This window comes from Macrobrachium rosenbergii, chromosome 15, assembly GCF_040412425.1.
Source record: "Macrobrachium rosenbergii isolate ZJJX-2024 chromosome 15, ASM4041242v1, whole genome shotgun sequence".
Lineage (NCBI taxonomy): Eukaryota > Metazoa > Arthropoda > Malacostraca > Decapoda > Palaemonidae > Macrobrachium > Macrobrachium rosenbergii.
The window spans coordinates 49,253,277-49,281,152 of record NC_089755.1 but is presented as its reverse complement, the minus strand read 5'-3'; the positions used below and the strand labels follow the sequence as shown (position 1 = coordinate 49,281,152).

Sequence of the window (27,876 nt, the reverse complement as noted above, 5' to 3'; positions counted from 1 at the left end):
CATAAAGAGAAGAGTTCAAAATAAGAAACTAGAAAGCACCTGACACATATGTCAGGAAATTAATTCATAAATAAGACTCCAAACAATGTCAAAAAAATCATTTAAATTTGTGAGTGGTTCGGACTAGTCTAGAAATCATAAAATACGATAAGAGTTCAGACAACTGCCTAAAAATCGGTACACCAATGAGATTTCACATAAGCTCTCACAACTCCCTTCAGAAGTACGATAATTTCAAACAAGAATCAGCAAATTGACTCACGAAGATGAGAAAGTGTTCAAGTAAGGATTTGGAAATAATTTCATAAATAAGAGATCTTTATCCAAAGCCACACTAAGACTAGAACATTTCGTACCAAAAGCAATGACATAAGATCCCACTGCCCTTGACTTCAGTCGCCTGCTTCCTCATACTGGTGTTTAATTATATACACATTTAACTAAGGCTGGCTTTGTTATTCCTTTATCTTTTTATCTATTAAAAAAACCCTCCTTTTCACTTGCTACGCCATTGAGTTCAAAGTCTGAATACTCGTTATCTTATTCATGTAAAGAAGTACTTGTGGACAGTACTGATGGACATACGAGTGGGGAAAGCATGAGGCGTCACAGCCGACGTGAGCAAGGCCTCTGGACCTTGGACTAGAAAGTGATGCTAACGAGCAGCGTCGACGGGAAGAACTAATGGAAAGTAAGTAAGCTGACAGGCTGCCTCACACTGTGGAAGAGAAACTTCTATGGTAGGCCAGTCTCACGATACCGTTAGATTACGGGGAATAGTGCTCTATCGTCTGAATGTATACCGTATATATTTTTTTCTTTTGGATGCGTTATGAAATACCAAAAGAAAAATCTTCTTGAACAAGGACTTGCCATTTCACAAATTAGAGGAAAGCAAACTTTGTTACCCTTCAGTGAATTTACCATCGCAGTTAACACTAAGAGCTAGAAGACCACTTGTAAACTGAAATTCATTCAATCACACCAATGCCTCTTAGGCCGTGCTGTGACCCACTGCTACTGACAACAGACCTCTCCATCTAATATTTTTTGCTTTGAGCCATTCATCATTTATGACTCATGTGGGACTTTATGTCCAATACATTATTTTCTCCAGGAGATTAATTCTTACTATCTTGAGACAGACATGAGACTAGAGATTCTTTCATGCGAACATAACATGGTCTCATGGAAGAGTTGTCATTCAAGAGTTTTTAATGTAAATAAATGTATGAACCTTTCAGTTTTTATTTCCATCGACATTCACAGCCTCGATTCTGTTTGCGATCAGTTTCATACGCAATCGCATTTTGAGATGTCGAGTCGATAATATAGCCCCGGTCTAAGTGAGTCCTGATTTAGCCTAGCTTCGGTGGCACGCGTTTACAGAATGCGTCATTCAATTAACGACATAGTCTAAATCTCATAACAAAGACTTGGGAGCCGTGTGCCTGCTAACGGAAGGGATGAATTAAGAGGGGGATTAGCCTAATATTTAATACCCTATTTTCATGCCAAACCAGACGGTTGCCTCTAAAATTTGCCAACAGCAACTTTTTTGACACAGCAGAGGAAAATTACTATAACGTCGAAATAGTAAAAACAGTGTATCTAGATATACAAATCAAAGTCACATAGAGAGAGAGAGAGAGAGAGAGAGAGAGAGAGAGAGAGAGAGAGAGAGAGTACGTAATGGTTGCATACATATCCCTGAACATAACTCTAAACCCTCCCCCAATAAATAAACCTGGATGACCCACGTTGACGTCGGAACACGAGCTCAGTCACACAGCCATCACCCATCTCTGGACCCCGTTGAGTCAGACCGCAGTTCAGCCATCCGTCACCCGTTACAATTGAATGACTCCCATTAAATGGGATTCAATGGGGGGAAAGGGGAGGCGATAAAGGGAGTGCATGAAGGGATAATGCAAAAACATTTTGAGAATAGCCAATGAACACACGTATGGCGTGGTACTTCAGCAAACGGCCCACACAAAGTGCGTTATATTTATGCTGCAAGCAAGGACACACACACACACATACACAGTCAGTCTCTCTCTCTCTCTCTCTCTCTCTCTCTCTCTCTCTCTTCTTATATATATATATATATATATATATATATATATATATATATATATGTGTGTGTGTGTGTGTGTGTGTGTGTGTGTGTGTAAATAAAAAAATATATATGTATAATTAAATACACATATATACTTAATATATATGTATAAATATATACACATATACTTAATAAAAAGAATTACTTACATTTTCCAAAGTATACGCCAAAACTACAATTAACTTGCTTTCAAATTTTTTTCACATAAATAACTGTAGAGGCGATTCAAGTCTCCTCATAAAGTGAAACATACATAATTCAAATTTGCGTTTTTGTCGACTTCCTGGCCAGTTTACACGCAGCTGACATCCATTCAAATTCACCACATGCCTTTTCCCCCTTTCTTTGGATAGGCCTATGCGTCAGCTCATGCCCAAGACCTTGATCTGTCGGTTGGCTGGTTTAGATTCAACTGGACTTATGTAAAAAGTGAGGAAAGTAATCTTGAGGGGATTAAGAAGATAAGTGTGGACCTCTGGACTATCTCCACCAACAGACGAACAGAATGAGCTTCCCCGGTTAAAAATAAAAAAAAAACTATAAATAAACATTCTCATGAAACATGCCTAAAAGGCTACTGATTTGCAGGGAAGCTTCAACAGAAGTGAAAATCCATAAGTGAAAAGAAATAAGAAAAAAATTACAAACAAATAAATACCTAATGGGGGTCAAAATTTTCAATTGCAAAAGTCTAAATACACAAAAACGAAAGGTAAAACAAACCAAAAAGAACTGGAAGGTCAAAATATGCTATGAAGAAAGACGAGTAAACATAAGAACAATTTCTTAAAATATTATTTAAACGCTGATCAACCTGTACAATGAAAAAAGGCACTGCAAAGTTTAATTCCGTATTTAGCCAGATTGAACCAGTTACTGTTGTTATTGCAGAAGTATACAAGAACCACAAATTTCAAATCCTGTGAGCACTTTGATGAAAAAGTCGAAAAGTAAATGTTATTTTCTGTTTTATCGCGTATTTATCAATATCATTATCTACTTAAATATATATAGTAATCAGTCATAAATATACTCATATGTATATATACATTATAATATATATATATATATATATATATAAATATATATTATATATATATATATATATCTGTATTGTATGTGTGTACGTATACCGACCCTTAAAAAGGTGGGTATTTCACATCCATCCCCTTTTAATACATCACCGCCCAGCGTATGCCAATTACTTTCCGTTATAACCTTACCCAAATGTAACTAATCATTTCGCTTGGGTTGCATCACTAACTAGTGTGATTTCCGAAGACTGAACAAAGACTCGCTCTGTTACCTAACTACAGCATGACTATGGAGTTCTAGGTTGGGTTACGTTTTGTTGCTTAGGCATTAAAAAATAAAGTAAAAAACTACGTGACAACTCCGATCATGCATGCACCACATGCGGCGTAATTCAAACTGACAGGACGAAAGTAACGGATAATAATGCGTAACAGCATTGGGGACCACCGTAGATAGACGTCACTGTTCCATTCTACAAGTTTGCGTCTGGCAGCGTCGTGCAGAATTAACCCTAAAAACAAATAAGTTCAGACCACATGCATGTTGGGGGACGCCGTGTCAACACAATTCGCCCTGTGAGCGATATGAATTTTCTCTACTGATATCTTGCAACAATCTTATTGCTACTAAAGTCAACAAGCAACGGAAGAGCTATACTTATGACCCGTTTCAGGACAACAAGTAGAATTCGTTTAGAGTTAAAAGTTATAAAAATTAGCCGTAAGATCATCGATCTAAAACTCGCAAATTGCTCCATATCCGCTCGGCCGCATCAAGTGCTTCGTTCTCTCCGCCTCTAAATCGTAAAAACATCCAATTTTCGACTCATCACCGAACGCCGCTGTTCTAACCCTGAGGGGGGGACACACTGTTACAAAACAATGCTACACCTGGCTGCTTATTTTTCCCTCATATGCTCACTCACCTTACAAATGTAAGTAACCCTCCGCAGCTTTTTTAACTGGTTTTATTGCTATTACATTCCTCTCTCTCTCTCTCTCTCTCTCTCTCTCTGTTAATGAATTTACCCTGCATTTTAACGACTTTGACGCGAATGTGTGCTTATGTATAATGGAGTTTTTTTTTGGATGGAGGTTTTTGCGAGGCCAAACCTATCTTACTGCTTGTCTACAGAGTAGTTTTCTGCGACCTTCGGTACCAAGTTTTTCCCAAAGACATGATTGTTAGCCCAGGGATTTACGTAGTACAACGTGCACACAAATGCGGCCGCACACCATATCGCATTTACATCCCTATTACCTTGAAAATAATTTACAAAAGGAATCATATTTAAATTACATCTGCCCCGGCCAGAATTCGAACCCAAGCCTTTTAAGTTTATAGAGAAGAGTGGAATTATAATTTTATGGATAGGTCCACTATCACTCGTTTCAAAATCAAAACGCATAGGGTCGAATCCTGCCTCAGATGCACTTATATGCCTATATCATAAGATATTCCTAGGGTGAAGTGAATTCGATATTAGGTGACATTTGTGTCTTAATGTTTGAATTATAAAAACTACATTGCAATTTTCTCTACAATTAAAGTTCGATATTAAGTGACATTTGTGTCTTAATATTTAAAGTATATACACTTCAATTTTCTCTACAATCAAAGTATAGGATTGAGTTTGCAACGTACTTTTGGATTCCAGTGTGACCGGAATGAGTGAGTTTTTATAAAAATAAAAATTACATATAAAAGATATGGCTTCGCAAATGTAAGAAAGGCAACTGCAAGCACACCATAACAGTGCAATCTTTGTTGAGGAGTACAGGCGTCTGCTTACTATTACAGTACGTTAAAAATACAAAATGTTTTGTAATCGCCAACTCGCCTTGGTATCTCAATCTACCGCATGCAATTTTTCTTTTATTTAAAAAGTTGAAACGGTAGTGGGAATTAAAATAAAGACATACCATCAAACAAATTTTAAAGTGCTGATTGTAACAGTTAACAACCAACATGCATCTGTATGGCTACTATGAAGCTGAGTTTTACGCCTTTACATAGGACCCTTGAAACTCCAAGCATTTTTGCTGACACCAAATATACCTGCAAGAGACAATTTGGTACTTCTGATTACTTTTTTGATGTGATTAGCTACATTTAACACAACCATGACAACGAGAGAGAGAGAGAGAGAGAGAGAGAGAGAGAGAGAGAGAGAGAGAGAGAGAGAGAATCTGCTGAATCTTAACAAAACCTGAGCTCTTGAAATATTGTCGAGAACAGTTGACATCTACAATACCTATAATGGCATTATTACGCAACTTTCAATGTTGGCTTGGCAATGATAGTAGCAAATCACTCATTTTCTGTTTTAATAATAATAATAATAATAATAATAATAATAATAATAATAATAATAATAATAATAATAATAATAATAATAACAATAATAGGTCTAAAGTTCATTTGAGCAACGTTATGTAAACAAGAATGAGGTACTAAAGTTAGGAAAGATGTCCAAATATTTCAATAACCATGACCGTGCGATTAGCAAAATACAATTTTGCCAGCAATATACAGACCAGAATAAACCTTATATTATAACATCGGCATAGGCTAGTTTCAAAATGTTAAAACGTAACTGACTTCGTAATTTTTTCCTCTCTCCCCCTCTCCCTCCCGGGAAAGGGATACAGGTAAAGAGGAAGTTACCTTCTTCCTTCCTCTTCATCAAATTACGTTACACAGGATATACGTTCCCAAATTCATCGTTCGCGACACTAAAACGATCACTAGGCTAGGAGCAGGCTGGTTACCATGCCGGATCACACATGCGATGGAGATCTTTTTCGGAGTTGCCGAGTAATTTAAGCGTTAGTCATTTAACATTACTGAAAAATTTTTGTGAGAACTCCTATTCATTCTGACCATTGGGAAAACCGGCCCCTCAACCTTCGCTAATTTCAAAAAACAATGTCAGCTCAACAACCCGAAAATGTCTAGTCTAAAAGATGCGACAGTCAGCGGCTGGCCAGCAGGATCACTTTTACCTCATTTGTTAAATACATTACCTGTTATGTCGACTACGTTATTTCTAATATGACAGTTGAATCCAACAGGACATGTCGATAATTAAATAAAAAAAAATACAAACACGAAAAACTAAATGTCATGCCCAATTCAAATCACTTTTCTTTTACAATAGGTCTCTCGTTCTGCAATTACCAGACAGTGTCATCCATTAAGGCTGCCTTATTCACAAAGAGTGAACATACTTGACGCTTAGTTTTCGACACAACTGCTCTCAATATATCACAATAACATGCGTGTAGGATTTTTGTTCATATTTGCTACTCTCATTATTCACTTGACGGTAATCAAAATGACCTGACTGTCGCTTAGACACGCAAAGCTGCTGCTACCGACCCTCATTCACCAACGAGACACAAAATCACTTTGCGCAGCGTTTTCGAATATTCATGCACGTCGTCACTACCCAAAGTTCAAAGGAAGCTCTCGCGGTAAGTCGGTTTATCCATTACCTTTCTCTGACAGACGACAACGCACAACTGAAGAACCTAAGTGAACATTCCTCTGCTCAGACTGCTGCTGCTGCTGCTGCTGGGAAGTCAGCCAGTTTATAGCGGTTGCCAACTCACTGTTCGTCTCCTATTAAACGCTAATTAATTTTCAAAATATTGTTTCTAATATCTGCTGGATGGAAGTTGACGATGCGTTTGCAGTTGCTTGGTTCTTCCATCGTATCAGAGGTGACAGAAGAGGCCACTGTGGAAAAAGCATGAGCGTGTAGTTGCATTTGAGACGAACCAGTGACTCGCATCGAGAACTCGTCCGAACTCTTGCTTTTGGCCAAAGCTTTGGAATTGTTTGAGCGGCTGCAGTTGACATTGGACAAAATTGATAGAACATTACAGATGAAGATATGATTATTTATTGCAACTTGAAGGACTGCGTTCTGTCTTATATGCATACCGTTATAAACAGAAAGAGAGACATGGTAGTTAGGTCCCCCCAGAAGCTCAAACTTATAATTATCAACAACATGCATGCACATAACCAATCTGACCAAAGAACACGTTCACGTAAAGTCTACAAAGAAACAAACAGTTGTGTAAATCAGGGTTGCTTGGCCCTCTCTTGTTTAGATGCAGCTATTCGCAGACAGTTTTTAAGACTCGGAACAAAGCAATCCGCAACATACTCGAATTTGATGATCATTTACTGCAACCACGGAATCACTAACTGACGTTCATCACTCATTATCTTCTCGTTCCTGAATCTTGATACCCTCATGAAAGGTGAATTGAATAGCGAGGTAAACAGTGCAGCATCACTGTTGCTTACTCCATTTTTATCGTACTACGAACTGGGTGTTTTTCTCGGATAATTCCCATGCACGTTGCTCAATTTGCATGCAAAATTCCTTCTAGACCACGAGTCTCTCTCTCTCTCTCTCTCTCTCTCTCTCTCTCTCTCTCTCCACAGAAATATGTAGATGAACATGCATTATCAACCCGTTTGTTGCAATATGCATATTTGAAGACCAGGATATCCACAATCGCGCACAAAGCATCTGAGAAATGCTATCTCCGGTCAGCCGAGAGGTGCTAGGATGTTACAGCACTGCAATAGTGGCAACGCTGGACTTACCGGAAGGGAAAGAATGTGGTCTGCCCAAGTGACTCCACATTTTTTCTCCTAATCCTTCTGCGAAATGAAGGGAATTAAGTCAATTAATAACGAAGACCAAGTACGTTGTAATAACATGGCCGGTCTTCGTTATTGCAGAACTTCATTCCTCTCAAACGATAATTTTCAGATGTATTATTTCCTGTTTTCGAACAGGACCGAGAACATCATTCAAGTAATAAGGTTCCTAGAATGTGACGTGCTTTATTCTCTCTCTCTCTCTCTCTCTCTCTCTCTCTCTCTCTCTCTCTCTCTCTCTCTCTCTCTCTCTCTCTCTCTGAGACTCCGACCGGCCAATGAAGAATTAGAGAAATTTATTTCTGGTGATAGAAATTCATTTCTCGTCATAATGTGGTACGGATTCCACAATAAGCTGTAGGTCCCGTAACTAGGTAACCGATTGGTTCTTAGCCACGTAAAATAAAATCTAATCCTTCGGGCCAATCCCAAGGAGAGCTGTTAATCAGCTCAGTGGTCTGGTTAAACTAAGGTATACTTAACTTTAACTCTCTCTGAGAGAGAGAATGCAGAGTGCAGTGCTCAGTCACGTTTGCTAGGCTTAGTAGGCCACACCAGTCCATCCAGCTGTGAAATTGTGAATGGGTTCCAGTGTATGCTGCGGTTGACGAGAACGTTGGCCTTTCAACCTCACCCCTACAGACCTGTTAAGAAACCAAAGGCTGTACCTTTCCAAACCCCCTCCTGACATTTTTTTTTCCGAGATCGACAACCCCAGTAATGATTTACATACGAAGTCTTATAAGCATAGACGAATCAGTAATCGGTTGCTTAAAAGGAAAATCATTCTTTCGACACAGCTCATTAACTTTGGAACCACGTCGGAGTGATGCAACTCTTACTGTACTCTGGCCACCAAGGATTGTATGTCTGTTGATGATATGTGAATATATTATACCCATGTGCACGGACAGGCAGCCGTCATAAACACACGCACAAACACATGCACAAACACCTATGTATAGTGTGCATGCGTTAATGAAAAGGAAATACGTTTGAAAACCTATACTGGTGGACACACATTTGAAAGCACATGCGAAAGTCGGCAAAGGTAACATCCTAGAAAAATCCTCATTACCTTTATCGCGGACACTCCTGCTCGGGCAGTAATAGCCAGTAAGAGAAACTGCTCCCCTAGGTGGGTACTCAGCCTACGGTGCGCCCTACGCAGCACACTGTAATATCCCCTCGGCCCCAAGATTCACTGCATTTCTCCGCGCTTTAATTCGAAGTTTTTTTTACCCAAAAAGCTTTATTTAACCGCTTTGCCCTAGGTTTTTGAGAATAGATCTCCAAACCTAAACATGTGAGAATCCAGAAATGTCAAAACTTTGAAGCTTTCTAAAGTTACCCCTGTTAAAAACAGAACGTTCTGCTTGTGATAACAGTAAAGCCGAGTTCCATATTATAAAAATGAATATTTTGCATAGATGTCATATCTAGTTCTCTCTCGTTTTTCCTTGACTCCGATTGCATTTCTTCGTCTTCCTGCAAGTTATACTTACACCCCTCTCTCTCTCTCTCTCTCTCTCTCTCTCTCTCTCTCTCTCTCTCTCTCTCTCTCTCTCTCTCTCTCCCCTGAGGAATACTTCTTCCGCTCTTCGCCCAGAGACAGTGGTGGAAACAAATTTAACCTTTATAAATGTGTATGGATGCAATTTGTGTCCAGATATGTTAGTGTGGGTAATAGCGGCATTCTGCGGATATTAAACCTCACTTTCAACCTACCGTCGTCCAGCCCGGAGCCGGTTACTCACCAATTACTCTGCAAGAGTTTAAAGTGAAGGTACCATGATCAGAAATTCGGGAAGGTACGTAAGCCTAGGGTCGTCACTTGCCTCCTCGACCTCCTCTGATAATGATATAATTTTTAATATCTTGGGTACAGTCGTGTTTGTTATATACATGAACCAGTTACACGGCAATTTTCTCTCCTTTAATATTTTTGTGCGTCTGGAAGATTCATGCGAAACAGGAGTAAATGATAAAACCGGTCGCGAAGACCTATATATAATGATAGTAGATAACATACGATGATTCAGCTTGCGCCATATGACTGTTTTAGGAAGAATATGATTTTGCTCTAAAAAATCTCTTTGCATTTCAGTAAGGATACCTGTCAGTGAATGGTATGCTCAGCGCGCATGCGCTTATGCAATTCTTGCTACAGGACTGAGTCTAGAACTACTGCGACCAAGGATAAGGCTTCGGACAACAGCTATTGTTGTAGAAATACTGACTTACCGTATAGGCTCCCCTTTCAAAAAAAAGCTTTTACTTATTTTTCATAAGCTTCGTTGAATATACATTAACACCATTCTCTTTTTGTAAACAAAAATGCATTTAAAGGAAGTCTATGACTGCTTTTTTTTCCCTCTCTCTTTAAAAGTTACGTTAGGATTCTGTCTTTCCAAAAATCTGGATCAAAAATATTTAGTCGAGTGTTCACAAAACAAAACAAAAAATCCGCGTATAACTTCTAGCGTAATCCTGCTATCAAACAGCCAAACAAACAAGTCCTCAAGGGATGATCAGTAGAAATTCAGAATAACTGAAATAAAACCTGAGTACATGTAATATGATTAACCGCAAGGCTGACTTGATTATGTGGTAATGAGCAGAGGTGTGACTAGGAGAGTGGCTGGGCCCGAAGATCTGGGATCATTTGTTGATGAAGGCTGGGTTCAGGCTGGAAGAACTTGTGTAGCGGGTATCCGACGGAATTAGCTGGGAAAATGATATCGAAAGTTTCATATGATGAACCTGCATGTGAAATTAATATCGTGAATAAAATAGAGGACATTTCAAATGAAAGTAATGAATAAAACGATAGCCATTTATACTCAGCCTAGTCTTGTCGGAAGGACAACCTTGTGTGGAAGAAGAGGAAAGAAAGGAAGATGACAGAGAGAGAGAGAGAGAGAGAGAGAGAGAGAGAGAGAGAGAGAGAGAGAGAGAGAGAGAGAGAATACTCAGGGTACAGGAGGACAAAAATTAATAACTAAAAGAGAGACTGACTGATTAGGCGTAGATCAGACAACAAATCATTAGGCTCATTTTCTCTCGAGGTTCTTAGTAATTACATAGTCCTATATTGTTCGTAATCACTCTGCGTCTCCGATACCAGCAGCAATTATCACCGAGGTTCAGATTATGGTCAGTTTGAAGCATTCTGAGGCCTTTCAAAATGGTACTATTCGTAAATTATCTAAAATTCTAAATAAAACGATATACCTTTGAAGGTTCGATGTGTGCTGGCATTCCTGCCTATAAAATGGTTTATATGCTAATGCGTTTAATTCATATATATATATATATATACACATATATATGTATATATGTATATATATACACATAATATCGGGAACCACATAGTGTACCTGACATTGATTGACGTATGCGTCATAGATCAGAAACGAGAAATCACATGGGCCTAGATCACAAGAAATAGAATGCTTTTATATATATATATATATATATATATATTTCTTGTTATATTTGAATCAATATCAATTAATGAATTATTATTATTATTATTATTATTATTATTATTATTATTATTATTATTATTATTATTATTATTATTATTATTATTATTATTATTATTATTATTATTGGAGAAGGAAACCCACAGTTATGCATATGTAAATATATTTAAAGATAAATCAATATAGATAGCTTTCGGGAACTTGTTCTGAAAAGGGGAACCGAACAAGTTCCCGAAAGCTATCTATATTGATTTATCTTTATACATAGTTCCTCATTGGACAAGTTGGTATCGTTCTCAGCTAGCACTCTGCTGGGCCCGCGTTCGATTCTCCGACCGGCCAATGAAGAATTAGAGGAATTTATTTCTGGTGATAGAAATTCATTTCTCGTTATAATGTGGTTGGGATTCCACAATAAGCTGTAGGTCCCGTTGCTGGGTAACCAGTTGGTCCTTAGCCACGCAAAATAAGTCTGATCCTTCGGGCCAGCCCTAGGAGAGCTGTTTATCAGCTCAGTGGTCTGGTTAAAGTAAGGTATACTTTACTTCATCTTTAAATATATATACATAACTGTGGATTTACTTCTCCATTTTAAGACTCATGCTACTATGAGTTTTTTAATTATTATTATTATTATTATTATTATTATTATTATTATTATTATTATTATTATTATTCAAATGTCTTAGCTCCCCGGAACGAAAACAGAGACAATAGAATAAAATTAAAAGGAACCAATAATTCAGAATGCATCTGTCCGAAAAGTCTAGAATTGGGACGACTTTTCCCGTTAGAACATCCCGAGTTTGCAATTCAGTCACTTTAAGGCAAAATATTAAACAAGTAAAAAATGCGCCGAAGTTTCTTCGGCGCAATCGAGTTTTCTGTACATCGTATAATCAAGGCCACCAAAGATAGATTTATCTTTCAGTGATCTCGGCATAATGCTGTATGAGCCGCGGCCCATCAAACTTTAACCACGGCCCAGTGGTGGCCTGGCCTATATCGCTGCCAGACGCACGATTATGGCTAACTTTAACCTTCGATAAAATAAAAACTACTGAGGCTAGAGGGCTGCAATTTGGTATGTTTGATGGTTGGAGAGTGGATGATCAACAGACGAATTCTAGCCTCAGTAGTTTTTAAGATCTGAGGGCGGACAGACAAAGACGGCGCAATAGTTTTCTTTTCATAAAACTGAAAAGGCGGCGGAACAAAGCGATGAAGAATCAAGAGGAGAGTTAGTAAAGAAATTTCAAGGTGAATTAAGATTTGAAGATGAACACGTTAAGAAATGCGAAGTTGAATCTAGTCTGAGTCTAAGAGAAATGAGAAATACAGTGAACCACAGGTGCAGTATTACAATAGCTAAGACTGAACCGACGAGAACCGCGAAAATCTGCTAATGATTTGCTAAGAAATACGAAAGTGCAGTCAGCGAGCACAAGATTAACGTCTGAATAGAATGTAGAACAAAAGGAGAGAAGAAAAAACACAATGGAAAGCAGGAATAGGTGCCAATTAAAAGTCCCCCCCACGGTAACGGTTGCTACCAAGGCACTGGCTGAGTGCCAGGAATCGCTGTTTGTGGCGAGATAAGGAAAAGGCCTAGTTTCAGCAGGTAATGGATCCTGACGCCCTGACACGCTGTCAGCCGAGATATCGCGTGACTCGTACAGCAGATTACAGTATCTGTTTACAGCAGTAGCAGATTTTGAGTTCATACGAAGGATAATTGTAAATACACACTCTCAGTGTGGCGGTTATATCATTCTCGGACTTTGACCTCAATAACTTGGACAATTCCGAAGTGAGAACTTAGAAACTGACAGAGCAGAACGGACCTTGATGGGAGGACGAAAGGCTCAGAGCTGCGCCTCCTACACACGCGCACATACACACACACACACGCACACACACATGCACACTAACGAAAATAAAGAGAGAGAGAGAAGAATAATATATACATTATAAAAAAAACAGCGGATTCCTATCGATTTTTTCTTGCATACTCAAACTAAATTCTTGCACATCTGGCCCAGGAAATTTCCATGCGTCCAGTACACAGATTATTATGAATTTCTGAAGGATCTGCAATAGCATCTTACCGAAAGCTATCAAGTTCTTGGTGACTTTTTCCAAAGATTATTAAATGTCCATAAAAATGATGAGTGCGAAGTTATTAAAACTTGAGATATTCAGCAATACCTAGATGTGTTTTAGCGTCAGTTCATAATTATCCTTCTCTCGCTTATTTTGCTCACGCCAGCAACCTCATCCCATTAATCAGTGCTCAGAGAACTGCAACAGACTAATGAGTCTAGTGTGAGCGGTAATGGATCGCAGTTTTTATTTGTTTAATTTTTGTTGTCACTCAGGATCCCGTTATCCCCCTGTGCGTGCAACAACCAAATTTTGCCAGGCCCTTGTCAGTCAAATGCGTACCAGTTTAGGACGGTTGAAGAGTGACGTCACGCGCATGTGGTCGGTAAGTGCCAGGATGGCGTGCTGACATTTTAGTGCCATTTCCTTTGTTTTTTATAATTTAACTTCATTATTTCGTTAAGAACGGAGAGGTCTTATCTTGCGTTTGTCTTTGTTTCTACCGTTGCTGCGTGCCTATTGGTCATTTTGCTCTTGAGAGAGAGAGAGAGAGAGAGAGAGAGAGTAAAGTCAGGCAGACAGAAAGGCCGTTTAAATGCATATTAAAGTTCCATATTGGTGCAAGACACGGATGTCGGCCTCTGAAATGCGAAATCTGCTTATATTAGCAGAAGTTATGACTCTGGACAAGGTCGCTGCTGCTGCCGTCCACGCATTATTCAAGGCAAAAGGTTGGGGTCAGTTCCGCATCAGTGCCACTTCCTAAAACTACATAATCATGGGCAAGTCACTCCTTTGCCCCTCTCCCCACCCCCTCAAGAAGGATACTGCTTGTAGGTGCCTTGCCTGGCTCACTATTGGCTGTACTTACAATTATTTGCAGTGGCCTTTCGGTCCCCATCTTCATTGCTTCTTGCCTTCTACTTCTCTTCCGTTGTCTTGGTCTCTCTTTACTTAGTTGTCTAACTTCTTTAACTTTGCCTTGCTCCAGTTTTAAAACATCGTGTAGGAACACATCATTCAAGCTTGAAACGCACCACTTTCGCAAACTCACTATTTACCGCTTTCCTTTAATTTTTTTTTCAAAGTGATTCATTGATTAGTTCTTGATTTTTGGAGTCAGTGACCGTGGTACTTTAGACTTCAGTAATTCAAAAACCAATCAGTCTTCAATGATCTCACTGACAGAATTGAATGGCTAGCTTTTGATATATTCATCCGGTTAATTTGAGTTTATTTATTTTTTTATGCAGTTACACTCATAATGTGTGTGTTAGCATTCATGTCTAAAACTACTCTGTCTTGACCTTTCCAACACTCACTCACACGCACAAGCACGAATGCAGGACTCTTCTCGGTCGGTTAAGTAAAGCTACGTTGGGTTAGGTCAGTGCTTGGTTACCTGACCAACAGTAGGTATTAGACGTCGATGGCATGGATACCTTTCTGTAACAATAGCGAAACAGTAAGAAAAATCTTAGTGATTCAGTGTAACCCTAGACTGAGTTCACTGTTATTATCGATAGACCACTGGTTTAGTATTGTAGACTCTCACAGGGGTCGTCCAAAGGATTTGAACTGAAGTAAATGGTGAACATTAGTACGAGGTGAAACTGAAGATGTTAGTCAGCCTAGGGAAAGGACGAAATCTAGAAACAACGATGCAGATTTAAACCCAATTGATTTCAGGTGGCACAATCTATAGTTTAACTTTGACCCCTTTATGCAAAATTGTCTTTTATTAGTTACATTCTAGACAACTCTGCCAAGAGAGTTCATGCACAGATACCGGTCCTGGGTCCGGATAAAAGAGGAGGGTTAGTGGAAGCAGTTTGGTTTAAGAGGAATTTGTTATAACGGGGCTTCCCACAAGCCAAGAGAAGTGCGTAATAATTATGATTATGTCCTTATCAAGTGGACTTTGTGTGGTGTAAACATTCTGCATCTACTTGCAGATGACTGTGTAAACATTATTTATCATTCTTAAATAGTAAAATTATCCTTGAAAATCTATAAAATTTGGAATGGATTGGCTGTAACGCTGAAGATCTCGAAGAGCACGGTACAAGGGGTTACTGTTATTCCAGCAGTGTTTAAGGCTTTCCTGAATCCTTATTAGTCTGTCGACTGTGTCTATGTACAGTCAGCTTGTATGTACAGGAAATGCTCTTGTTTTTGCTGCGTGTAGCAATATTATTTACAGGTTATAACGCATATGTGCGCATATAACACAAATCTTAATATCATATAGATTTCCTTCTTCCCGAATGGTGTTATTGTCTATCCGTCCTTTTTTTTTTCTTACTAATCTTCCTCTTACCTTTATACCGTTCCTGTATTTATCATAGTTCACTCTCCAGTCCACCTTCACGTCTGACTATCGGCTCCCCCCACCCCCAAAATAAATTGACTCGCCATTTTGCATATGAATATCCTGATTGACGATTTTTTTTTTACAATTCCGTGCGTCATTACTTTACACTCGCATCAGTGAGTCTAATAACTTCAGTTTCTGTTCACGCATGTCTCTGTTGGTCGCAACAGATAATTAAATGAAAATGCTTGACGACTGTAGTTTCCAGAAGCCAAGAATGAAGCTTTAAAACAAATTAAAACATTAAAATCCGTTTTGACACGACAACTGCTAAAATGTCATAACAGAAACTTTACCTGAATTAGTCTGGCTATCTTTTCATCTTTGTTGACTGATGTTTGCCACAAGCGAGATCTATCAAGTGCATAGCATAGGAAATTGTTGTAGAAGATTAGAAACTTCAAAATAAGACGTGTGTAACACTAGTGTACAGTGTAGACTGACTATTTGCCTTCGCTCTGACAGGTACTGCATTGCGGTTCGTTTTGCAACAGACAAGCGTTTGTGTGTGTTTAATCCGCAGTGGTTTTCTCGCTTGTTACCCATATCCTGCGTGTCCTTTTTATAATTACTGATGTTATCAGGACGCGTTCGATTTATGTATTGCAATGGTTTTTTTTCGACGAAGCTATATGAAAACTCCGATTTCCTACAAAATGAGAAACAATGATCTATTAACGGAAACTGTATTTCTGCGGGTCTTTAATTTTAGATGGTATATATATATAAAAGTATAATGTTATCTGTCAGTTTTAATATCTAATTCATGAATGTCACTGACAAACTTAAATGATAAATTAGGAAATTCCCCAAGGGGCTCACTAAGACACTCGCAAACACATAAACGAGAGAGAGAGAGAGAGAGAGAGAGAGAGAGAGAGAGAGAGAGAGAGAGAGAGAGAGAGAGAGAGAGAGAGAGTATAACGTATATAGTATGTCTTTATTGTAAAAAAGGGTTGTTATTGAACCAAGTTTGGTCTGGCATATTTTATCGTTTATTTGGACTTTGTAAAAGAAGAAGAACATTATTTGCTGAAAGCGTAAATTTGTGTTTCTTGCAGTGGCTAACAGACAACGGGAAAACGCCTGCCACTCTTTCAATGTTTCGATGAGCTGTAGTGTATAATTCAGTTACAAATAAGGTGATGTAACATACGTTATTTTCAAAATGATACTATTTAATAGTAAATGTATTTTTTTTAAATTGTAGAATTACTCGATATATTCTGTAACTCTTTGCGAGAAAAATTAACTTGAAGCCAAAGTCAACGTCATGAAATCGAAGGAACGACGACGCAAACAAAAGACGACTCGTCGTTGAGAAGGAACCGACTTGTCACATTTTCATCAGTCCTCACTTTGCAACATTGAATTCGCCTCGTTGATCGGCAATTTGGATATATTTAACCTCTCCCTGTTCAAAACACGCTCCGTTTAATCAGGTATGACTGGTATATTGATTCATTTACATTTGAATGTGTTTTGTTGAGCTCGAGAGCATTTAGGCCCAGGCCTGGCTGGCCCTCCTTGGTATTAGCTTATTTACCCTAGGAAAAAAAATAAAATTATAAAATTCTTCAATAATTTCACATTGGTTGGGCGGTTATTGTTTTCCCCAGAGCAACTGAACAAAAATAAATTGATAATATTATTAGAAAAGGAAATGAGAACGATAAAATCTCCGATACCAGTTTCCCCAGACGGTATTGCAGGTCTAGCCTTACGGAATTACGTTTGACCATCGAATAAGCCCACACAAAATAGGCCTCATTATTACCCAACATTGCCGTTATATGTAATCCAAAATACCTGTTACATGGAAAATGTTCCCAGGTTATTTACTGGTATATTCCTTAGCAACGGCTCCGCACGGACTCAATTGGAAATTGATTTTTCGGTAGGACTAGGCTATGGGTTATTACTTTGGAAATTGATTTTTCCCTATAATATTTTGGTTGCTTATCAAGAAATTAACGTTATTTTTCATCGATCGACTGTAATGAACCTGTAATTAACCTCAGACTTTGTTTTTTTGTATGCTGGCCAACCTGGAATGCTATCGCTCATGCTCAGCGTTATATGCGAGGTTTTGGTAAAAAGTGGGGTTTCCTTCCCTGGGGGGTTCAGGGGACGGAACCCCCTGACTAAGTAACACGGCCTGCTAGGTTAGGTTAGGTTAGGGTACGTTAGGTTAGTATAGTTCCGCTTATAATAGGTTTCATTAGCCAATCCCTTCTTGAACATATGGCGGTAATCTAAACCGTAGTTCTGCGGTGAGCTAGACTATGGCAGTTGACGTTTTCCTGTGTTATTTTACTTGCTTTACAAGAATTTTAAGTAATATTTTGTCGGCCGGCTGTAACTAAACTATAATTGACCTTTGAAGACTACACGACGTGGTAGATCTATGCCTGCATTCCGCGGCGAGCCCCCCACCCCCCTCCACAGCTAATACGGCAAAATTGTAATGAGTAAACACCCCTGGGTTATAGCCGGCCGACAAAATGTTAATTTAAATTCTTGTAAAGCAAGTAAAATAACATAGGAAAACGTCATTTGCCATAGTCTAGCTCACTGCAAAACTATGGCTTAGAATTACCCGTATGGCTTTGTAATGGCAGTGCGTGCAGAGTTAACCTTTAGTTTTACTGATTTTCCCTGTACTTTTAGTGTTGCTGATGAGGGAGGTGGTGTTGTTTATTGTCGGTCAATTATTATTAACCTCATATCTACCCAACATGGTCGGGGACCCTTTGGGAACGCAGGGTTTTGGGTGGGGGAAAACGGGAGAAAGACCACACTGCCATGTTGTTGTTATGGAATGGTTCCATGCATGCGCAAGTCGTCAGGGAGCCTTATGTTCAAGAAGGAATTGGCTAAGGAAACCTATTATAAAAGGAACTATACTAACCTAACATACCCTAACCTAACCTAACCAGCAGGCTGTATTACTTAGCTGGAGGCAGAGCCCCTAGGCCCCCCCAGTGAAGGAAACCCCACTTTTTTACCAAAAGCTCCCCTATAACACTGCGCATGCGCGATAGCATTCCAGGATGGCCAGCATACAATTTCTGAGGTTAATTGCAGGTTAATTATAGTCAACCAACAAAAAAATAATGGTAAATTCTTGATAAGCAACCAAAATACTATAAGAAAAACAATTTCCAAAGTAATACCCCCATGCGGAACTGTTGCTTAGTTCTACCTATTTACTTTCCAACAAACTAGGATTGGCCTAGCCTAGGACGATTGAGAATTAGGCTGTAGCATGGCCTAGACTATAGGCTTAGTCTTAGTATGATCTACTTTGAAATTAGAAACTTATTCGTGATAGGCTTAAAAATGCTCAGGTGGATGTGTCAAGTAACAAAAGTGGACAGGATCAAAAATGAAAGATTGGAGGAAAGGTGTCAGAAACATCATCGACCCCACATAGAAATGGGAAAAGATGCAGAGAAAGATTATTTAAGATCTTTGCAGCATTTCGTGTTTTGTTTACATTAATGTGATAATTCAATTTAATTCCTCAGAGAGATGGACAGTTTTAAATGTAGTGAAATTATGGACCATATTGTGTATTGTATTTACATGTTTTCATTTGTTTTCAGGATGACGGAAGTGATTGGTCTGACACCTCTTCCAGGGGTGGAATATCCATTAACTGTTACGTACTGTGGTAATTGCACAATGCCAATTGAGGTAAGTAATGATTTTCCTTTTAAGATCATTCCTAGTTCTGAGGTGATTGCTTGAGATATGTGTGAATAAAGCACATATAAGAATTTGTACAAAAACATTTGCAAATCACATTTTAAGTTGCTGCTCACCATTGTATTACTAAAGGTTGAACAGCTGTGCAGTGGTTGTGGCAGATTAGTTGCTGTTAACGATGAGGTGTATGGGAGTATTTAAGCCTGTTCATAGATAGAAAGCTTATTTTTGGGTGACCTCTCATGTAGATGCAGACTCACTTGCTGCCATTTTCATAGTGATTGCAAGTTTACTTTTGAGGATTTTTTTTATCATCTTTTGCCTGCTATTCTAATTACTGTACTGTAAAAGCTACAGTATTAAAATTTTTTTTACAGTGCAAACCCATTTTTTAAAGCCCATATTGTCTTTACTTACAGTTAAATCCAGTTCTGTACTTCAGATGCTAAAATTTAACTTTACTGATGGTCAACTTTTTGCCCATTGCTTTGCTGCATTTTGGGGCATGTATTTTCACAGATAAAGTTCCCCAGATTATTTCTGGCTTTGATGCTGTCTGTATCATCTGTGTTGCTACTGCTTGCGGTCTCACAGACATTGGTCTTTACTGTACACATATTTGCATAAGTAACTAATGTATTGAAGCATTTCATTTTCCCTTATCCTTTCTTTCTAGTCTCTTGATGTGTTTATATTTCCCATGGCACTTTTTAGCCATTTTTTATTGCTGAGTATCATGATCTATTCTGAACTGAAGCAAGGAATTTATTTAAATCTTTTGTATTAAGTAAAATCCATTGCTTTACAAATGCTTCTGATCATGGCTTCAGTATTTTAAAACAAGTCCCGGATTTTGAATTGCCTTGTTAGCCAATTGTCATTCTTATTGGTTTTGTGTGCTTTTTGTGTTCTTCTGTCCACTTTGATGGAGTTTTGACATGGAACACTGATGATCCTTTCTTTTTGTGATCGTTAGCCCCTGTGTTATAACTGCTGGGACTTCTTTGATGCTTCCCTCTTAAACAAAAGGATTATAAGTGTTTTCCTTTCAGGCTAGCAAAGCTGTGTTGTAAATACCCAGTACCTCTTTAAGTATATCATTCTCCTAGTGATAATACATTTAGTTGTTTCAGCAGAGGGATAGATACCACTACTCAGACCCATATTATTATAGAAGCCAAGATCTGGAAAGATGTAGAAAGTTTCTGGAGATCTACACAGAGGAAATAGTAGTTATGTACTGATGGAAAAAATGTTTAGAAAAAAGTCCACTTCATAACGGATGAAAGGAATACCATCATATGAATTTGCTTTTTGTACACAGTAAGTCTTGTTTCTGCCTTCATTTACCATAAATTATGCTGTGATGTCTGCTGACAGATGGTGTTGTACATATCTTTGGCCAACAGCCAAAGGTTGCACGCAAAGGGGCAAATAAAATGAAGTTAAATATTGTATACTGAAGTGTGTTTTGACAATGATTTTGTATTTCTTAAGGCATAGCAACCCTAAAAAGACAGAGTACCTTAGGTACATTCTATTCATCCTTTAAGAAAAGGTACCCCTTTTCACATCTTAAAACAAGCTTAGTTACATGTTGCCCTTCACACCAGCCACTGGTGTCTCTTAAATCAGTTTCTAAGAAAAGCATCGTCTTACTCTCGTGTGTTGATAGTTCAGACTTCTGTGAATCAAGATCTTACATTAAATCATGCTAATAGTAAACAAACATAAAAGTTTACATGTATGTAATGTTGAGTAAGAGAATATATTTTTCATTACAGTACTTTTAATTTACAGCAGACTGTAATGTAATGTAATATGTTTTATGTTGAAAAGAATTTCCTGTATGTTCTGTAGATTGAATGTTACAGTTTTTCTTTTCAGTACTGTGAATATTACCCAGCATATGACAAGTGTAAGCAATGGTTAGAGAAGAATCTTCCTGATATGTTTGAAGAAATGATGGCTGGTGGTAAATGTAAGTACAACGCTATTTTAACTTTTAAGATTTAAAGAGACAGTACATATATGAAAACCTAATTAAATATTTTTATTAGTATGGCTACCAATAATGATTATATTAATAGAGGGTTAATTTGTATTGGCTTTTAAACATTTTAGCTTGTAACTTTCCATTTCATTATACAGATATTCTGTGTAATGTTAAATTTTTGTTAATAATTTAGTGTTTCAGTTTTATTATAAATTGCTACTACCAGCCAAGCTGAACATTATTTTTATTTCTTATAGCCAGTGCTGGAAATGACGATGCTGCTGATGAGGAGAAGAAGCGTCAAAAACGAGGAGGCAAGGGCATGGTCAAAGCAAAGAAGAAGGCTGATGATGGACCACGTAAAGTAGTTGTGTTTGTAGCACCTCGTGGAAAGAAGCGTAACACCGTCATAACGGGACTTAAAACCTTCAGTGAGTAATTGTGTAATGTATATATCATTTTTAGTAATCGTTTCACCATCTGTCACTTATGTGATCATTTCTTGCAAAATGTTCATCTTATAATAAGATTGTAAAGCTAGTAGGTTCGTTTAAAAATCAAAATGCTAGTTTTACTTATGCTTAAATACTGTCTGATTTTAAAATGCTAATTCCCACCTAGTTTAGTGGCCTCTCGAGTGCTGCTGCAGTTTAATCATTTTGATTGATACTGATAATTGGAACATAATTGATTTGGAGACTTGAGTTGCTTTTGATGGGTGTAATTGGAAGAAAATCGATGATATGCTTCAATGGGTGGTTTGTTGAAGTATAATTTAAAAAAATGAACTTTTATACATAACCCCATTACTATGTCAGCCTAATTTGCAGTAGCGGTTGTCTCTAGACATGTCTAAGTCCCTGAGGGGAAAACTGTTCATTATGTATGCAGTTCAACCAGCTGGAACTGAGAGGGGTTAGGATGAGGTCCAGGTTTTTTTTGTCTTATGCAAAAAAAACATTATTTTTATAAAACTGTTTTAACATTATGCAAAAAAAAACATTATTTTTATAAAACTGTTTTAACACAGATCCTGTCAGTTTACATGAACCTATGTTTGTGGTCAGCCCTCCAAGAGACACACTGTATAATGATGAAAAAGATTATAACTTTCCTGTCTGCCATATAACCTTAGTGGTACCAGTGATTGCCTGTCATTCATGTGTGTCTTTAGCTTGAGCACATCTGTCTTTGGTACTCTTTGTTTTTGGGGATATTTGCTCACCACCTAATTCTCCAATTTTTCTTTTCTCTTTCATTCTTCAGTTTTTATGAGTAAATTTTTTTTCTCTGCCTCTGATGCTTATTTTCTTGGGGAAGATTGATGATAATTTTTCTCTCCTTGGAGTTTATAGATCTCACAATGTTGAAGACAACTGTTATTGTGACAGCTCTTTTGAACTGTTGTACATTATTTACCTCGACTAGGTAGTTCATCCATGTTTGTATCATCCAGTTTTGTTGGGTGGTTGGGTAGCATTATTATTACAATGAACTAGATATGTATTTTTCTTAACTGTGTTGGACAGAGGTTGATCTAGGTAGGTATATTTTTTCTGAAAAATGTATTGTAATTTTTGGTAACCAAGGCTCAAATGAGACATGCTTATGCTCCCAGTAAATGGTGTAAAAATGTTTTGACTTATGTAGAGAAAGAGCCACATTTATGCAGTACTTGCAGAGGCCACATTGGCTTGTTAGAGTTAACATGAATAATCTGCTAAGGTTGTTTGCAGACACACTGGCTGCTTTACTATTCACAAAGGCTTTATAAGCATTCAAAACATTCCTGTAATGAGTGGATTTTGTCCACATCATAGGCATCAACATATCCAGGTATTCATCGTAGTAGGTGGTTAGTGCTGTCAGTGCACCTCACATGGTGCATTGTAGGCATTACTAAAGCTTGTTTGCAGCTTTCCTTCATCCCTTAACAGTCACTTCAACTCTCACTTGTTACTCTCTAAAGCACTGAATGGCTGAAGATATTCCAGTGCTTGGGTTTGTAGCCAAATTTTCATAAATCAGTTCATCTGTCCAAGCATTCGATAAAATTCTCATACTGAGGACTTCTGTGTCAGTGTCAAGGAAGAAATTTGAAAAGCTTTATTTTTATCTGTATCCTTAAGCTGATGTTGCAGATGTTACCTCTTCTCCGCCTTGTGTTAAGAGGTTTTCCTCCTAAGATGTATTTGAGGTGTGCACAATTTGGTAGAGGTTCATGTCATTTGTGCGTCAGCACAAGCTGTGGCAATAGTTTCTGGCACCCTAATTGGTCTCTGCTTTTCTGGTCACTCCAATTTCCATCAAAATGTCAGTTGAGGATATGGCGACAGTATTGTTCCTCATGCTGCCACTCCCTCAGGGCCAGTGTCTAGTAAATCTTCTAGTATGACTGGTAACACTAAACAGAGATACTGTTCCATGAAGAGTTGCGCACCTTACTCTTCCTACCACTTGGATTTTTAGCAACTTGTCTGTGGGTAAGAGGGGTTTTGATGTAATTCACTGTGACAAGCGTAGAGATTGTAGGAGTAGACAAGCTTCAAGTGGCTCACTATGTACTGCAGAGGCAGATCAGTTTTGTGCAGTCATGAGTTCTAGTGGGTTTTCTACCCTGAAGCAAGACTTAATTAAGTCATGCAGCAACTCTTTTTACCTGACCAACAGTGATGTGTCCTGTGCATGGCCACAAAGTGATAGTAAGTGTGTGCCGATTCCAAGAGGTAGCAGGTCATCTTCATTTTGTGCCACCTCTTGGCTCTTAATTATCAAGTGGGGGAAATCAGTTTTGTAGCCATCAGATGTCGCTGATTGTCAAATGGGAGAAATCAGGTTTGTAGCTGTCAGAGATAATGAAGTATCGAGGGATGGATCTAAATAAGGAGTTTTTATTAGCACAAGGGACTCTAGGAAAGTTGTGGACAAGGTCCTAGGATAATTTTCATCTGCAGAACAGTTAGTACCTGTCAGCATATGCAGTATGTGCTCACTATGATGGCAGCTGAACAAGAAGTGGCCCCTCAGTTAGACACGTTCCACGGAAGCATAATATTGTGGCCAATACTCGTAGCAGGTAGAACAGTCTTATCAGCAGGATATTCTCTTCATTCTGAAGTCTGCAGGATTTTCTGGAAATTGTAGGGCACTTAACAGGTGGACGTACACCCAACCTGAACTGTAAGAAGCCAAATTAATACTCTGCCCTTCTGGACAGACTGGAAAGTTGTGTTTTTTAAATGAACCTTACCTCTCCATTATATAGCTTTACTTCCGCGCTAGCAGAAGTTAAAGCTATAAGTGGAGAGGTAAGCATTCAAAAATAAATCTTAGATTAATCATATATATTTTTCCTCCCCTCTTGGTATTCAGAAGAGTAGTAGACAAGTTGAGAGTCTGAAAAGGCACAATGGTGGCTCCTGCTTCAATAGGAGTAGTGTACTTGGGTTATGTCCCTTAGTTCATGGCTAAGACTCAGACAGCTTCCTCTCACCACCAGGCTACTCCACAGTTTGTTATTCCTGTCTTGCCTGTGGATCAGGGAAGAGGAGATCTTTCCCCTTGCCCAAGTTGGGATATAGAATCGTACTATAGGAGGACAGGCACATCAAATGTTGAAGACAGCTAGGAACCCCTTCCATCTTGATTAAGAAAGATGATTCAAAAGACATGTAAGAACACTCCTGAGAAACTAGGTTCAGCTACATGACCTGTTCGCCTGAAGAACCCAAGTTCCCAGATCACAGTTGCTGAGAAGTTTGCCTGTCCAGCCCCCAGTTGTCAAAATTTGCTACCCACAAGGCTCCTACCTTCCTAAATAGCTACTCGAGCTCATTTAAACTAATGGGATTTGTATTTAAACAGTTGGATTTTTTCTTGTCAGAACAACAGATATATATTTTAATACAGACCCATTAGTTTACAGAGAAAGCTATTCTCCCAGCAATCATTGGTGATGATGGGTTTCCCAGATTAGTGGTTGATAGGGGAGTGTTCTTTCTTCATTATAATGTCTCTGTTTGGAAGTGCTATCTAATGGGTTTGTATTAAAAGAATAACTTTTGCATTTATGTAAAAAAAATTTTTTAATTTGTTATTGTTTCAACACAAACCCCTGACTTTACATTACTATGAAGTTGCTAATAAAACAAGGTGGTGTTTGCAGACCATGTATGAAAACCAACTAATAATAAAAAGGATACATGCCATTTTTACACAAGGCATGGCAGTGCATATCCACTTTGCTTACACTTAGAGGTCATGGAATACTTGTGAGGATGAGGATGATGAATCTGGATCCCCCTGTTTCAAGTTGAGTCAAAACTTGACTTGTTGCCACCATAAATCCAATAGAATATGAATTAATACATTGATGAATCATATCTCGCTGGTAAGACTTAATGTATGTAGAAGTGGACAGCCAACTGCTGTAGCCATGTTCTGAATTGAATTTACATCAGTGTTTACCCCAAAAGCAAGTCAAGTTGCAATACACCTAACCTAGTGACCCATATCCTTATTAGTCCCTTTGATAAAAATAATCTTGAATCCCCCTTGCTGAAAACAAGTTCTCTTGAGGTATCCTTACAGCTTTGATGGGGCACAGGGCAAGATCTTTCTTGTTAACTGCATAGGCATCACAGGTATAACAAAATTAGGTGTTGTTTTGGGGGAGAAAGGATGTGGTCCAAGTCCTATTCACAAAATTTGGACTGTAGGGCAGACCAATACTTAGTTAGTTTTTGGTGTGCCATACCTGGACAAATGAGGGCTTAGTTCTCACTTGCTCTTTGAAAGTACAGACTGTCACTTATTTGTCTCATTAAACTAATTAATAATCTATCTATCTAGCTAAGTCGAATTCAAGTTTTCCTCAGTCCAATTTTCTTTTTATTGTCTTAAACCCTATAGTGTTTTGATAAACAAGTGGACTTTGCTCAAAAGGTGAAAGACATTTAATCCGTAACTTTGACACAGAGTGAAGTGTTTCTTTCACATCCTGTATTTTTTTTTTTTTTTACAGAAAGAACGTTCGATAATACTGCAGAAAGTTTTGGTATAGTATGGCATATGTCAAAGAATTCGCATTCTTGGATTTTTGGAATAATGATTTGTATGTGGGTGCCATTAGTCACTGTAAACCATTTCTAGACAAAACTGCCCAAAGCCGCAATCCTTTTCCTCTCTGTGGTAGTTAGGGTTCAGACTTTTCTGTTACTGTACTATGATTCCATGAATCATATAACTTTACTCATTTTAACTGGCAAGTTTGTCGTCACAGGAGAGGGGCAGGTCGTTGACATTTTGTTTTTGGCAGGAAATGAAGTTGAGTTATGACAACCATGAATATCCTCACCTCATCACATGAAAAGTAACAAAACTAAAATTGTCAGTTAAGTTTCAGTAAGAGTAAATCTGCAGGCTGTAAATGAGATATTTAGCAGTTTTAGGTATACAGTACTGTATTGGAATATGTATCTAATTTGTTCTTTTTGATGTTACAACCAATGGAACTATGTCAACCAGAAACTTTCCAGTTTGTGTTGACTGAATCTTTAAAGGACTGTATTTTGAAATACTACAGTACAGGCTTTAGAATATTAATATACAACTTACAGCTACATGTTTTTAGTTTACCTTTCTGTGGTTTTTCATCCGAAACCAGTTTGATAGGACTTATTGTCTAATTTTTTGTTATTTCAGATATTGATTTAAAAGTAGCAGCAAAATTCTTTGGAACAAAGTTTGCCTGTGGCTCGTCTGTAACTGGTGATGATGAGATTGTTGTTCAAGGTGATATTAAAGATGACCTTTTGGATCTTATTCCTGAGAAATGGCCTGAGGTAAGTGGTTTCATTCTAATCAAATTTTTTTACCAAAAGGATAGGAATTGTAGTCTTAGGCACAAAAATGCTGAGTTATTCCCCAACTCCCTTACATTTTATTTATACAATTTCTTAGTCATCCATGACAGATGATGATAATTGCAGTAATTTTTCTGAAGCAGGACACCATAAGGTAAATTATTGTTTTGTCACTTTGTACTCAGATTTCATAATAATTTGAATTTTGAGTAACTCATTTAACATGCCACATACTTGCTCATCATTTTCTAAATGTTCCTTTGCAAAGTCTACACAAATTCTGCAAAGTTATGAAAACTGCATTTTTGCTCTTAAGAGATCTCCGCCTGATGCTTTGCCTAGGGATCCTCAACTTTCATCATTCATCATCAATTGCCTTTTTTTCCAGATTGATGAAGATAGTATCGAAGATGGTGGTGAACATAAGCGTTAGGGGAATGTCTTGAGTATCCACTAAGAAATTGGTATGTAATATTGGTTAATTAAATAAATTAAATTTT

At 38.0% G+C, this 27,876-nt stretch overlaps 2 protein-coding genes across 8 annotated transcripts in view; one reads left to right on the top strand and one right to left on the bottom strand.

Moving 5' to 3' along the window:
- LOC136846660 (uncharacterized) overlaps window positions 1-6,972 on the bottom strand; it is a 62,003-nt gene extending 55,031 nt beyond the window's left edge. The window contains exon 1 of one of the 6 annotated variants that reach the window (XM_067117649.1): window positions 6,655-6,972. The gene's annotated coding sequence lies outside the window, so the exon portion shown is untranslated. Of the gene's footprint in view, window positions 1-6,183 lie in introns of all 6 variants that reach the window. The other 5 variants (XM_067117650.1, XM_067117653.1, XM_067117651.1 and 2 more) reach the window with 5 other exon arrangements.
- Window positions 668-27,876, top strand: DENR (density-regulated protein). Of its 2 annotated transcripts, none has more exons than XM_067117657.1 (6): window positions 668-691; window positions 19,414-19,504; window positions 21,404-21,497; window positions 21,770-21,943; window positions 27,216-27,355; window positions 27,765-27,876. In XM_067117657.1, exons 2-6 carry the CDS (start codon window positions 19,415-19,417, stop codon window positions 27,807-27,809), a joined length of 543 nt encoding a protein of 180 aa, XP_066973758.1. In that variant the 5' UTR covers window positions 668-691; window position 19,414; the 3' UTR covers window positions 27,810-27,876. The 2 variants fall into 2 exon arrangements, with proteins under 2 accessions (XP_066973758.1, XP_066973756.1); XM_067117655.1 differs by lacking the exon at window positions 668-691 and adding an exon at window positions 17,109-17,247.

What these genes read in the sequence shown, in the direction of transcription:
- DENR (XM_067117657.1), top strand. Translation starts at nt 19,415, where the DNA reads ATGACGGAAGTGATTGGTCTGACACCTCTTCCAGGGGTGGAATATCCA. An exon ending in ATTGCACAATGCCAATTGAG is followed by an intron (nt 19,505 to 21,403) that starts GTAAGTAATGAT and finishes TTTTCTTTTCAG; the next exon opens with TACTGTGAATATTACCCAGC. An exon ending in AATGATGGCTGGTGGTAAAT is followed by an intron (nt 21,498 to 21,769) that starts GTAAGTACAACG and finishes TATTTCTTATAG; the next exon opens with CCAGTGCTGGAAATGACGAT.